At 50.1% G+C, this 14,466-nt stretch overlaps 4 protein-coding genes and 1 non-coding gene across 5 annotated transcripts; 3 read left to right on the top strand and 2 right to left on the bottom strand.

Annotated features, from left to right (window-relative positions):
- Window positions 1–535: 535 nt before the first annotated feature.
- Window positions 536–1,884, bottom strand: N0V96_010040 (uncharacterized protein; the record flags this gene model as incomplete). The annotated part of the gene is made up of 3 exons (XM_065758824.1): window positions 536–591; window positions 636–1,505; window positions 1,659–1,884. 3 exons carry the CDS (start codon window positions 1,882–1,884, stop codon window positions 536–538), a joined length of 1,152 nt encoding a protein of 383 aa, XP_065612591.1.
- A 2,070-nt stretch (window positions 1,885–3,954) lies between these two features.
- N0V96_010041 (uncharacterized protein) lies at window positions 3,955–4,533 on the top strand (the record flags this gene model as incomplete). Its single annotated transcript, XM_053197417.1, has 1 exon — window positions 3,955–4,533. The coding sequence occupies one exon, from the start codon at window positions 3,955–3,957 to the stop codon at window positions 4,531–4,533; it is 579 nt and encodes a 192-aa protein (XP_053045121.1).
- A 3,037-nt stretch (window positions 4,534–7,570) lies between these two features.
- Window positions 7,571–9,456, top strand: N0V96_010042 (uncharacterized protein; the record flags this gene model as incomplete). The annotated part of the gene is made up of 5 exons (XM_065758825.1): window positions 7,571–7,733; window positions 7,797–7,957; window positions 8,013–8,328; window positions 8,501–9,169; window positions 9,422–9,456. 5 exons carry the CDS (start codon window positions 7,571–7,573, stop codon window positions 9,454–9,456), a joined length of 1,344 nt encoding a protein of 447 aa, XP_065612592.1.
- Window positions 9,457–12,177: 2,721 nt separating this feature from the next.
- Window positions 12,178–12,594, top strand: N0V96_010043 (uncharacterized protein; the record flags this gene model as incomplete). The annotated part of the gene is made up of 1 exon (XM_065758826.1): window positions 12,178–12,594. The coding sequence occupies one exon, from the start codon at window positions 12,178–12,180 to the stop codon at window positions 12,592–12,594; it is 417 nt and encodes a 138-aa protein (XP_065612593.1).
- Window positions 12,595–12,880: 286 nt separating this feature from the next.
- Window positions 12,881–12,967, bottom strand: N0V96_010044. Its single transcript has one exon. It is a non-coding gene; the product is annotated as a tRNA-Glu (tRNA).
- Window positions 12,968–14,466: the final 1,499 nt, after the last annotated feature.

Raw genomic sequence — 14,466 nt, forward strand, 5'->3', positions numbered from 1 at the left:
TTTTGAGGCGTTTGAAAGTGTTCGCAACGTCAAGAGGAGGACAGTAGGATATATGAGCAGGGCCGACGTGGGAGCGGGTATTACGGCTACGGCCGAAGCTTGGTTGCGCAGGCAGCGGCATTTCTGCCGACTCCCGTGATCGAAATGAGAAATAGGAACTTGTTAAGTCTGGAAGCATGCAAAAGTAGCATGCGCCTGTCTCTGCGGAGACGTATAGACGAATTGAAGACAAACTTAGATTGGCTTTACTTTGTCACCATTGCAGTGTAGTCCCATGTGAATGTGATCATTATCTTGCTGGAAACTAGATCGTAGTAAATTGGTGTGGACCAAGCACAGAGGATGCTTAGTATAGAGAAATGAATCCTGTTGTGTATGTAGTGTGTACCAACCTGCCCCCTTCCCCTGATCTGGTCTGGGCTGACATGAAATGTAAAGCTTTAGATTCACTTTGTGACATCACCTCACAGAGAGCAAAACGTCTGCCCACAGCCTCGCAGCCCATACATCTCTTTCTCGCGCTCGGCGATGCGTATCAAGAACCCTCTTCACCACCGTGGAAGACCATTTGCTCCACGGCTCCCATAGCCCCTTATAGTACCCATAGATTGTCCTCGTCTCGCTGGCTCCTTTACCCTGACTGTGATTTGTCGCGTGTGAGCATAGCGAGCTCGTGGAGCAGCGGTCAGCTTGCTGAGTCTGGGACCATTTCTGTTTGTCATCCTCTTTCTGCTGCTTCCTATTGGTAGTATTCTTATTACGCGCAGCCATTTGAGATTGGATCCTGATCGTGGACCCGATCTGGTGCAATGTCCCCTCCGCCTGTTCAATGTCACCGGCATCGAGCAGGGCAGTCGCCACACCCAGTAAGATCCTGCATGATAACTCATAGTTGTCTTGTCTCAGGGCCTCTGTCGCGGCGGCGGTGTAACCCCTGATGACAGCGCGGAACTCGTCCCCGTCCACGTTGCCGAGAAGCCGGAGCAGAGAACAGCGCATGATGAGAACATCGAGGGCATGCTCGCTATTGAACACAGCCTCAGTCTCGAATTGCAGACATATAACAGCAAATACGCTCCTCAACGTCTCAAGGCGGATCTCTTGCGGGAGGTCTCTGAGTTTAGACCACACCACACTCAACGGGTGCCTCTCGCCTAGAATCTCGCTATGGATGGCGTGGATATACCGGATAGAGTACTCCAACACCTGGGCATTCCCCTGTAACGTGAGGATATTCACGAGCATGGAGTAGTAGAACCGCGGCTCGCGGATCAGGAGGACGTGTCGCAGGGATGCCAGCGCGCGGCGGAGGGTGCGTAGGCCGGTGGGGACCTGGTTCCGTTGCAGCAGGCCTGGGACTTTTCCTATCTCGGTGAGGGTCTGTACGACGTGTATGAAGTCGTGTTCGCAGAGGTGTGCGTCGTCGAGGACCCAGGTGCCCGTTTGGAAGGCGGAGGTGTGGTATGTGCTGAAGAGGAGGAGGACATCGGACTGGATGTCTGTGTCTAGGGACGGGGTTAGGAGGTGCGGGATGGGTGTAGCGATGATGGGGGATGCGGAGGAGGAGGAGGAGGACGAGGAAGCGTGTAACACTGGACTTTGGCTTGGAGACGGCGAGGGTGTCCTGCAGGTGATTTTGCGTTTCAAGGTGGTGGTACTCTTGCCCGGCGCATATTTTCGCTTGGTAGTAGTAGTGGTATGCAGGTCGGGTCTGCGCTTGAGATACTGTTCCACGCGGTCCCAGTCGACGTCCTGATCTTCAATGGTGAAGTGCGAGTCCTTCCCCGTCGCTTGGCGCTTTCGCTTAAGCTCTAGCATGTGCAGGACTTCCGGCTCCTTGAGCTTCTTGTCTAGGCCCCATCGAACGATGCGGGATTTAAACATTCTTTCTCTACGGAGGGGGCCTACTGTTAGCCCATTCAGAGCCCGGCGACTGAACCAGACGAAAAACTTGTGTCTATTATCAGGGGTTATGTGCAAGTAAAGGTAGGCTCACGTTGCAAAGAAGAAGTGGTCTCGTTCCATGATGGCTTTCACCTCCCTTAGCGATCTGCCTTCGCTTTGATACAGTCGGGTGATGGTGGCTTGCATGACTTTCCAGACTTCTTCCGTGGCGTACGGCGGGCCCTTGACTAGGCTGATGCCGATCGTATCAGAGTAAGCGTCGAGTATCATGTCGTTGTCGTAGTGAGAGGTGGCGGCGGCTGCTGGTGCAAACATTGTCACACCCGATTGCGCGTGAGGGGTCTCACGATGCGCCATGGGGGAATACATGGGAGATCATTCACTATAGGGCTGAAAAAAAAAGAAAGAAAGGCGAGGAACTTGGGTATTGGGGAGAAGAGCCGCGCTTTCGAGAGGTTTGAGAGGAGGAGAGTTCGTGAGCTGGGAGCTTGTAAGTTGCTGACGGTACGAGATAACGTTGCCGGGATCCGGGGGGAGAGCCGGGTACCATGGCCGAGCCGCATCCAACGTTACCACGTTATCTTATTGGTCTAGAACAAAAGAACTTTGCATTTATTGGACCGGCAACACTCGGACTCAGACCCTGGTCAATATGCTGCGACTGCTTCGCGTCTCATTGGTCCTGAACAGAAAGACGTTGCATGCCCGTTGGAAGCACATAGTTGGGGGTTAATTTCGTAGGCTGAAGGATCAGATGGTTACTTGAAGCAGGCTATGGTAGCTATCGCAACAATCTGATAAGTCTCATCAGCTCGAAAAGCAAATTAGCCCTGCCTGCTTGGAAAATATTGGCAGAAGCATACACATGCAGTCACAGAAGTGGCATTGGTAGTGCAAGCAGCAACTGAATCTACCTGTATTCCCGTGCCTGAATGAAGGGTTTCGAATCGGCGCTGAGGGATCTAGCAGCTTAGAAAGCATATTCGGGCCTCGTCACCAGATGCAAAGACTACGCGTTCATTCCTTTGAACAGGTCTCGTGAATGGTTCCGTGGCGTCTTACCAAATGCAGATACTCTCAGCTACGCAGCTTGTACAACCAGAGAGATGTAGCTGATTGGGGAAAGGAAAGCTGAGCAGGAGATAAAATACAGATGTACTACGTAGGTCCAGATGACAGATTATGTTCGGCGCCGAGACAGTCAGGCTGTACATTCCAATCAACAAGTGGACTTCACCTGTGTACCTCCTATGAATAGACATATAACGTAAATGAAAAGATTGGATAGTGGCGAGGCATATTTCTTCAACAAAGCCTTACGGAACAACTCAACGTAGTAACAGATATCCCATACATCTCGTTAAGGAGTTCAGAAGAAAGCAGTTTGTACGCAGAAGTACGTTATGGAAAGGAGACACTCGGGCTGACTCCACATCAATCAGGCCGCAACAGCTGGGGATATAGAACAAGTGGACTCTGGATTTATTCATGGATGTATATTGAGGAGCACGCTGTGGCACTGTAAAATCCTACAGAGGCAGGCTGCCATGAATCAACCGCTCATCAGTCCTAAAGAAGGAGACCTCTGGACAGCTGTCAACGAGGCTGGACTCATGTGACCAATGTGATGATGCTCATGAATCGAAGGTCCTGGTAGAGAGTGTCAGCAACGACTTCGCCTTCACTTATCTAGCAGTTTCTGAGATGAATCTGCAGTTTTGCTCAGCCCGGGGTGGCTCTCGGAGTGGATATACATGGGACATTGAAAGAATGAGGCGGAGCGTAGGATCGGATAACACTCAGACTGTTGGGATATGAAGCCATAAACTGTTGACTGGGGATCTAGCACCCCTCGTATTTTTAGTATAAAATAGAGAGAATACGCCCAGGATATCAAAGCAACATCTGGTTCATCATCCTCTCATCTAGACAACTCCAGCAACTTAACTTCCATCAAAGCCTTTCCTGTTCAAGCATTGAGCTGCCCACAGCTCGTCTCGAAAACCTTCAAAACTCTTTCATCAACATCCAAACAGACCCAAATCCAACATGCGCTACACCAACCTTCTACTCCTCGCCACCACAGCCGGTACCATGGCAGCCGGCCTCGAGAACCGTGGTCTCCTGGCGTGCGTTGATGCCGTCAAGGAGCACAGATCCGTCACCACGGACCTTCCCACTTTATCCGCAACAGGCGTCGACAAGGACGACATCCCGACCATCACGAATGCTTGCGAGCTGCCCACTCTCACAGGTGCGCCCGGCTCTATCTTGACCTCGTTCACCTCCGAGGTGAAGTCTTGGACGAGCGCTCACAGCAGCGAGCTCGGCGCTGTCTGGTCTGCTTGCAAGGACGAGGACTTTGTCGGCAAGATCACTTCTCTTGCTGAGAGCTACGGCCCGGTCTGCTCCGCTGTGGTGGATTTCAGTCGGGCTCTTGACGGTACTACGATGATTGCGACTACGACTGCTGCCGGTACTGCGGCTACTGAGACTGGAGCCGCGGCTACTGGTACCGGAGGAGCGGCTACTGCTGGGACCAGTGCGCCTAATGCGGCTCCGCGAGAGACTGGTATGGTTATGGTCGCCGTTGCGGCTGCTGGTGTTGCCTTTGCTGCCATGAACTAGGCGAGACTTCCTACTTGACATCCGAGAAGAGCAATGCTGTTAGCCGTCTTGCGATGCAATCCTTGTGGCTGATGCTGAATCACATTCATTTTTGTATAACTTGACGCTCATTACAACAGGAGGACGATAGTCGGAGTGAGTTCAGTGCATCATTCGATTTGTGATAGAACCGGGGGGAGTGAGTGAAGCGTTATCTTCAAGCTTGCGACAGCTTCACTTTGGATTCAAGGTTGGAAAACGGTCATTGAGATATATTGTCTTTTGAAATTTGCATTCTTCTTTCCCAATAGCTTTCCTAGCAATATCAACAATCATGCGTCTACGTTTAATATCTAAGATATTCAACATTGTGATTCTACGTTGATATCATCGTTGCGTTCCACAAGATAGCATACACCTGGGTTGTATACAATATGAAGTCGCAAATCTTCGATGGGCGAAAATTTGTGTAACAGACAACATGTCTGCCGCCCATAACCCCTGCCCAACTCCTCTCCTTCCCGCCTCATTCGAAGGAATATCTACTGTAAACAGAAACCCCGTGCCCCTTTGGATGTTCCATCTCTACACCCCTATGTTGTTCTCTCCTCTTCTCCCTTTGTTTTCGACGAAGAACCCCAATCGTCGCTGGATTGCTACATCGGCCATCTTCCTCTCGCAACGAACATTCCACATTTCAGTCGCGTTTACAATCGATTGATCTCTACCCCGCTGCAACAATGACATCGAGACTGCACGAGTTGACGGCAACTCAAGTGCTCGATTGAGCTGCTCCAGAATCACACACTCACGGTGGAGACATACGCGCGGGCGCTCCTAGACCATGTCAAGGAGACTGAGAGCATCGTCAAAGCATGGACATATCTCGGTGAGTTTGGGAATTTTGAAAAAAGAAGAATCTTCTGACATTTCACAGACCCTGGACTTGTAATTTCTCAAGCCCAGACTCTTGATCAAGTTCCTGCCAGCCAGAGAGGGCCTCTACATGGGCTTGCGATCGGAGTGAAGGACATTATGAATACCGAGGGTAGGACTCAGCTCCGAGATGATGTTAACGCTTATGTAAGCTAGACATGCCCACTGAGTACGGTTCTCCCATTTATCGGGGGCATCAGCCAAGTTCTGATTCCGCTGCCGTCGCGATTCTTCGCGCCTCGGGTGCTCTAATCTTTGGCTAGTATCCCTTTACTTGCTGCTAATACAGACTCTAACTAACTTAAGAGGCAAAACTACGACGACTGAGTTCGCCGTGACGAACTCGGGACCTGACACTACCAATCCTCGTGATCCGAAGCGAACCCCTGGCGGATCTTCATGCGGATCAGCCGCAGCCGTAGCGGCGTTACATGTTCCTCTCAGCCTCAGATCGCAAACCGGAGGAAGCCTTATTCGCCCAGCATCATTCACGGGAGTCTATGATTTCAAACCGACCTTTAACACTATCTCGACAGAAGGCCAAAAGGCAATCGCGCCCACGTTCGATACATGTGGATTCTTTACTAGATGCGTGGAAGACTTGCAGCTCCTCGCTGATGTTTTTGGCATCGAAGATGATGAGCTTGCAAGAGAAACGCCGCCCAACGAAATGTCAGTTGCGCTTATGGGGACTCCAATGTGGGCCGCGGCAGGGTCTGGCACCATTTCTGTTATGGAGGCGGCCGCAGTAACCCTTACAGAAAGAGGAATCAAGGTTGAAGAGGTCTCATTTCCACCTGAAATGTCGGGTTCCGAGGAACTAGAGAGAGTCCAGGAAGTCATCACTCAAGCTGAAGCCCGGATATCCTTTCTTCGAGAATACCGAATAAACAAGGACAATCTGGCTCCAGAGATTCGCGAGCTAGTTGAGAACACCGCCAGAACAACGCATAAAGAGAGAGAGCAGGCTTCTGATAGGTATTCTCACATGCGACGCATCATCAATGACCTGGCCAAAGAGTACACAGTCATCCTCACCCCTTGTGCAGAAGACGAGGCTCCTGTTGGGCTCGGTGATATGGGTCGCGCGATATTCAACACGATGTGGACGGTGAGTGTTTCTTTGTATCTGTCCAGCTCGCCAGGCTGACCATTCACAGGGTTCCCATATGCCTGTAGTCAGTATTCCCGCCTTTTTAGGGTCCAATGATATGCCTACGGGCGTGTCACTCGTAGGTTCAAGGTTCCGGGATCAGCAACTGCTAAGAACAGCCTCGGTTTTTGCTGAGATCTTGAGAGACCAGGCCCCGATGCAGCTGTGAGGTTTCGCGTGAACACAAGCCAGCATTCACGGCCACTGCTGAGAGCCAAGCCAAATCACCCTTCGAAACAACACCTATCATGTTCCTTTCGCCATACTTCCCATAAGGCTCGGCCGATGGGATGGTCCGGCGCGCCTTCTTGTCTGAGGTGATTTGCTTCTTGTAACCCCTTTGGGAAAAGAGGAAATTCCAATCAGACCCTCATGATTCGACAGAGTCCGCACGAGACATCTCACCAAATTGAGATAAGTCAGGTCTCACAGCCCGGGCATGTCTCGCATCCGTTGTCTCAACGCCAGGCTGAAGTGCGAAGGCACGTGAGCAAACATACCCTTACTACCGAAGCAGCCGTGGCGTGGCCAGCTGAGGCGTTGAAGCGGAAGATCTTCCCCACATGCAGAGACCGGATTCTGAAAACGCAATTTGCTTTACGATCCGTTGTGAGAAGATAGGGTCGGAAAGACATTTTAGTCTCCGGGACTGTGATACAGGGCTGAGATCCCCAAATGCTTTCGGGATGGTGAATAAGGAACGGAGGAATTATGGCTGAACTTTGGCAGCGTTTGCGATTGGATATTTTTCGTTGCAAGCAAAACATGGAGAAGAGTGCGAGAACTCGGCTCACATGAAGTCCCTTGGATTGGTATTGGTGGCTATGAGAATGCATATATATGGACGCAGGCGCCTTCACTCGGCCAGCATAACACCAAGGGATTTTCAAAGAATCAAAATTTAACCCAGAATCAGAGATTTCTGTAGCGTTCTTCCTCTCATTCCATTCCTTGGAGACAAGCATCGCCATGGCGTCTATCGAGACTGATTCGTCGACTGAGAGCAGGAAGCTAGTCCTCTGCTTCGATGGCACAGGCAACTCATTCAGTGGCTCCGGTTCTGACACCAACGTCGTGAAGCTCTTACGTATGCTTGACCGCAATGACAAGCACCAGTACCACTATTACCAGAGTAAGTAGAGTCAACGCTGAAGATCTCTGAGTAAAGTAGTCTCTGACACGCCATTAAAAACAGCCGGTATCGGAACGTACGACGTTGACGACACCAGTGTCAACAAGAGTTGGGTCAGCGAGGTCCGCAGCAATATCTCTCAGAAGATCGATATGGGCTTTGGCACCACGTTCGATTCCCACGTCATTGCTGGATATCGATTCCTCATGCGCTATTATGAGACTGTAGGTTCAATGCTATACTTAACAAATCAAGGTGCTGACGATTATTTCAAGGGAGACAGAATCTACATCTTCGGCTTCAGTCGTGGCGCCTTCACCGCCAGATTTGTGTCGAATGGTCAACACCGTCGGTCTTCTCTGCAAGGGTAATGAAGAGATGGTACCCTTTGCATATAAACTCTACCAAGACCATCTAGCAAAGGTCAAAAAGAGCGGCAAGGAAGACAAGAGCGCCGCGACCAACCCTAGCGATGTTCAAACGCCCAATGCGCAAGCTACTAAAGACACTAAAGGCCCCACCGTCAATACCTTCGAAACGCCTGCGAGTCCACCGGATACACCGATTGACGAGGCCTTCCCGAACGGAATCACCAGTCCCAATGACACACACCTGAAGCCCAAGGATAAGGGGGGCCGAAGGAAGAAGAGAAACGAGCTGGATGCTTTTAGCAAGACTTTTTTGCCGAAAAGAAGAGAGTGATCACGGAAAAGATAATATCAAGGTTTTCTTCCTTGGAATGTGGGACTGTGTGAACTCCGTCGCAGTCATTGAGAAAGCCGGCGAGCAACCGACGTCTGTCAAGGGCACCGCAACGTTCGTCCGCCATGCTGTCGCTGTTGATGAGTTTCGAGTCAAGTTCAAGCCTGCACTCCTCGCACAGGATATCATCAAACCACCCAAAACTGGCAAAGTCAATAGTGCCAAGAAGAGACACGAACACATTGAAGATATCAAGGAGGTTTGGTTTCCTGGAAACCATGGCGACGTCGGTGGTGGTTGGTCAGCTATCAAAGATGATCCTACTTGGAAGGCTAAGGAGCTCCAGAGAATCGAGGATGAGAGGCTGGAAGACGATGATGCCGGAACTGATGAAATCCCCACTTACTTGCGCAATCCAACTCTATGGGGACGCTTTCTGAGACTGATTGGACGGGGAAAGAAGGAGGATGATCTTGATGACACGGAAGATATGCAGCTGAGTGACATACCTCTTTCTTGGATGATTCGCGAGCTCGAAATCGCGGACCAGGATTACGAGAAGAAGACGGGCAAGACAGGCCTGAAGTGGCGACCAAGGCGCTTGAACCGCTTCAAGGACAGCATTTATCACGACAAGTACAAGCAGTCGCAGGCTCTTCATGGATGGATCCATAACATCCTTCGATTCGGGCACGGAATGGGCTACTTCAAGCCTATGATGTGGTACCTACTTGGTAAGTCACGAGCTTGTTCAATCCTCCATATCTTGATTGGGAAGCTGACGTGATCCCTTTGCAGAGTATTGCCCTCTGATCAAAAGGTGGGAGCTTGACGACGATGATAAAAAGTGGAAACTTTGCCAGTGGCCACTTAACAAGGGCGGCCCTCGAGACATACCTCGTGATGCGATCTTGCATGAGTCTTTGCACCGAAGACTTCATAATGATGAAGACTACCAGCCACAGAACAATCACGGTAACTTGAAGGAGGCATGCTTGAAGAAGAACCGCGATCACTATGATCCTCATCAAGCTCATGAAGAGGGTTGTGCAGAGAGGTGTTTCCACAACACTTGGAGGTTTAAGGCCCACGGAGATCACGCAGATCAAGTCGTGTCTCAGACAACGAACTGAAGAGGGAATTGCCTTCAGATTGGTTCGTGATGTTTTGCAACTAATTACAACTAATTCATTGGAGTTATTTCTATGGAGTCCATTTATATAAGTAATTTTGGCTGAGTTCGTAAATCCGCATGCTCCACTTCCTCCAATGGTGGACTCGTGATATGTTCAAATATGGCACACTAACGCTTGTGTGTATTTGTATGTGCATAATCAAGCAAGTATCCTTCAGGCATTACATGCTTTCATTCAAAGGCTAAGATGTCCTTCATGATGACCCAAATCTTCTCCGATCTTCAAGATGGAGGGTTCCGGCTCTGCTTCTGGGAACCCCTCTGGCCTTGGTAGGTTCTTGTATTTTAGAATCTGCTCGGAGATACCATTCTCATGCTGCCACTTCAAGATTGGGTCATGAGCGACACACTGCCTCTTGATATTAAAATCAGGGTAAGGATTCTCTTGTGTCCTCATCCAATTATGGGAGATCAAGTCCAAGCTTGGGTTGCAAGTGAGAGCTTGTAAGAGGATATCTATCTGTTGAATGTGTCAGAAAGGGTGGCATATATCCCGCATGTGCTTCCAACTCACACAATGTGCCAGATGTGCCTGGTGTCGTTGTGGCGCCATTGAGCTAGTGCAATCGTCAATACATGTTCACATGCCTTCGATCGGTGGTCCTGAAAGACAACTTACATGTTCCTGTAATTGTTACCATAGTAGTAATCAAAATAAGCATACTTGCGAACTGCATTGAGGCAGTGAAGTTGATGCTGCATGTCGATCTCAACGAGGTACTTGTCCGACCCGACACCCCACTCCTCAGGGATAGAGACAGAGATCTCAGGATTTTTGCCCATTTTCCTGAGTGCGTCGCCGCTTACGCCGAAATACTCTATCCGCGCCATGTCATCCCAAGCTTTATCGACCTCTTCACTAGGTTGCCCGCGCCATATACGCGGGGGTGTGTAATCATTGAACAATGTTCCTTTGACTTCAACCGTTTCTAACTGGATGGGAATATCGTCGAGAATTGGACCTATGACACAATATCTCAGCATGACTGAGATTGAATTCAGGCAAGAGAAGATCGTCATACTATAGGGCGACACGCGCTTCATCAGATGGATAGGGTCATCGAGCCACCTCGAAGAGACGAAGAGGACTCCGCATGATGTGAGGAATAATATCGCATTGATCGCAGTAATAACCTTTGACTGGAGGCTCCATCGTCCTTGAACTTGTCGCGGCTCATGCCATGTTGACTAGAATCTGTCAGTGAGCTACTGTGCAATCCTCTGAAGACATGAGTTTCCAATGGATGTAAGCTTACGCTATTGGACAAATTGTCTGTTGAGTCTTGGTCCGGAACACTCTGGTAGATCTCTTTCATTTTTGACAAAGAAGCAGTTGATGCCGGAGGCAGGTTTCAGTTCGAGAATATCCCTTACTCAGAGGCTTGAACTTCGCTTTCCAACAGAATAATATCGGCGGTGGATCGGGTTCTTACCACCGATAGCGAAAGAAAGGATTCTGCCGACGATGCCGTGATCACTTGCAATCGTTAGGTACGATGGTATCACCTGCCAAATACTGTCAAGTTCTGCCTGTAAGATCTTGTTCCCATCGTCAAGGCTAACCTCATAATTCAATAGGATACGGCGGTCTCGAAATCAAGTAATACATGAGGATGGCTGAAGGATTCGCCAAGGATGAGAAGGATTGCCAAGAACATTACAATTAAGTACAAAATGGGATCCATCCCGCGACACTGAGGGGGCCAGCCCTCGGCTTGTGAGCAAAAGGGAAGGTCGGCTCAAGACTCGGGCAGAGGAATCGGACTGATCCCTCGGTTCTGTCTGGTGGATTTGATATGCATAGGAGTAAGCAGTTGCATATCGTGTCAAGACGAGGGGCAGAGGGGCGAAAGGAGAGATAACAGATCCTTTTGAGCCCCAGTGACTGATCCCATAGCGGCAAGGGCCGGACCCAGGGTGAATAGAGGTGGCGCTAGGTCAAAGACGCACTGATTCTACGATGCAGATGCTTAGCCGACTGGCGATTGAGACCAATCTCCAGCGAGTCTTCTTGACTGCCCAGGCTTCTCGGTAAGTATGGGTCGTGCGGTGCTTGGCATTGTGGGATGTGTACTTACCTTCTCCATGTGGCTAGAAGATTCGCCCCCTGTTCAACTACGAACAGCCAGTCAGAAGAAAGACAAGTGAGTCTAGCCAGGAGCGAATGGCTTCATTGATTCGTGTGAGCCTTACGCATGCCATATTTGGTATGAGAGATGTAAAATCGAGTCGAAGGAACGGAACGAAGGATGGTTGACTGTCACATTGGCGGCGTCTATTCTGGATTTGTCACATTGTGCTCTGCGGGCGTACTGTTCCTCGTGCTATGTCTTGTCAATGCAAGGGGTGTTTACGACTTTCACAACGTGAGTGATAATCCCGACGAGTCGGAAGAGAGGGCCAGAGAGGGGAATTAGAAAATTGAGAAAGACATATAATATTGCTTCTATCTCGACTGATAGTCCTACACCATCAGTCAACTGTGCTCGAGATCAGCCCCGCTACTTTGAAACTCAATTATCGCCGTCCTTCCAACTCAACCTCAAAATGCGTGTCCAAACCCTTCTCACCGCTGTCGCCGCTTGTGCTTCGTTGGCTTACGCCGCGCCGGTTGCCGTTGAGGCATACGGCCCTCCTCTCAACCCTCACATTCCGGCCGTTGAGTCCAAGAGAGAAAACACGGTTGAAGCCTATGGTCCTCCCGTCAACCCTCATATCATCTCGAAAAAAGATACTGTCGAGGCCTACGGTCCTCCCGTCAACCCTCACATCATCTCAAAGAAGGACACAGTTGTTGACGCTTACGGTCCTCCTCTGAACCCGCATATTCCCGCTGTTGATACAAAGAGAGACACGGTCGAAGCTTACGGTCCTCCCACGAACCCTCACATCATCTCCAAGAAGGATACGGTTGTTGATGCATACGGCCCGCCGACAAACCCGCACATTATTTCTAAGGAGTAGGGAAATTGAGTGGAAGTCTCATACGAAAGTAAAAGCAAGGCAACGGTTGATGACTGCAAGAAGCGAAGATCTGTGGATTTTGTTGGCTGAACTGCGGCAAAGAGTGTGCTCGGAGACATCGAGGAGTCTGAAGTATCAATTGAATCAATGCGAAGCCGAACATGAAGCTCTTAACCCAAAGTCTCTGAGACGACAGGGTCTATTATTTGTGAATGTAAAGCCACCCACCACGTCTGGCTCTTTCTTGCTTCAAGGCAGGACTGTAAATAGTGCAAAAACAAAAGATTTCCGAAACCGAGAATCGAACTCGGGGCTATGCCTAACCTCTCAAAGAGATGAGAGGGCATCATGTTGGCCACTACACCATATCGGATGTTGATGTACTCTGCCTCAGAGATTTGCAATATGAAGCTAGGGTACATTGTGGTTCTGCCCTAAACGAGTAAGGTCCGTGAGATGCAGATTCTCTGTCTGCAGATACCCCACATCCAGGGCCATTGTCAGACAGAAGTGCCTGGGCTGACCCTGTTCAACTGCGCAAGGGTCAAGGGTCAACGTGCTAAAAGTCTACCACGCTAAATACTTTGAACTCATCTTTGCTGGGTCTAGAGCAAATTCCAGTGGTAAATCGATCTCCGCATTGGTTGAGAAGTCAAGGACCGTTGAGCAAACGCGTCTCATTCGAAAGGCACCTAAATGCGATTCGCTGATATCGGCGTCCGTGCTATGACGACACCAATGCTTCTCCTCAGTGCGGCGGTCTGCACCTGACAATGTTACCTCTGACATTTGAGCCAAACATGAGAATTTGCTGATGACTCTATCAGACAGAGAATGGTTTCAACCTCCCACCAACCGACGGAATGCCCCAATCTAAGTCTTCAAATGGGTGACATTACTCAAGAGAGCGACCAGCCAGTTCGGATCATGGTAGTCGGCGACTCCATGTCCCACGGTCGCGAAGGGGACTTTACATGGCGATATAGGCTATGGCAGTGGCTCATAGAAGAGAACGTCAACTTCGAATTTGTTGGTCCCTATGAAGGAACGAAGACTCCGGATCAGCCTCGCCCACCGCAACCACCGGCTCTGAAAGACGACCCGCTGCCAGTACCTGACGTGCCAATAGACCATGGCGACTATGCTGCAGGCGTGCAGTTCAACTCTCACCACTTCTCAAGTTGGGGCCGGCAGGCAACACAGTGCAAAGACCTCATTGAGGAGCAGGTGGCGCGATTCAGGCCCGACTATCTGCTTGTTATGCTTGGCTTCAACGACATGGGCTGGGGTGTTGCGGATGCTGGAAACACTCTGGGTGCCATGAAGAAACTCGTGGATAATGCACGCACTGCAAAGTCAAATGTTAAGTTCGCTCTCGCTGATGTACCGATGCGGACGCCAATTGATGGGGTAGAGAGGCTTCCTCCCATGGTGGAAGAGTACAATCAGCTTCTACGACTATCAGTCTCAAAGTGGGCAGCCCTCGAGTCTCCGGTCGAGTTGGTGGAAGTCCGGCGTGGATACCACTGTTTCCGAGGAAGTTACGATGGATTGCATCCAAACGTTTTGGGTGAACTCCAAATTGCAAAAGCCTTCTCTCAAACTTTGTGCCAGAAGTTTCTCGTTGGAAGCAAAGATCTCACTATACCGCATGAAATCCCACAAAGACCGACGCCAGTGCCGACAAATGTTGTTGCGGCAGCAGTTCCTTACGGAGTTTCCGTTAGATGGGATCGAGTATACGGCGCTATTGGCTATGATGTCAGAATCCGCAATAATGGCAACCTGCCGTGGAATGAGTCGAGAGCAGATGTAGCCCAGTACAACTCGACGTGGACCCAAGAAGGGCAGGAGTATCAGTACCAAGTCCGG

This window comes from Colletotrichum fioriniae (genome assembly GCF_027942845.1).
Source record: "Colletotrichum fioriniae strain IMI 355084 chromosome Unknown scaffold_13, whole genome shotgun sequence".
Lineage (NCBI taxonomy): Eukaryota > Fungi > Ascomycota > Sordariomycetes > Glomerellales > Glomerellaceae > Colletotrichum > Colletotrichum fioriniae.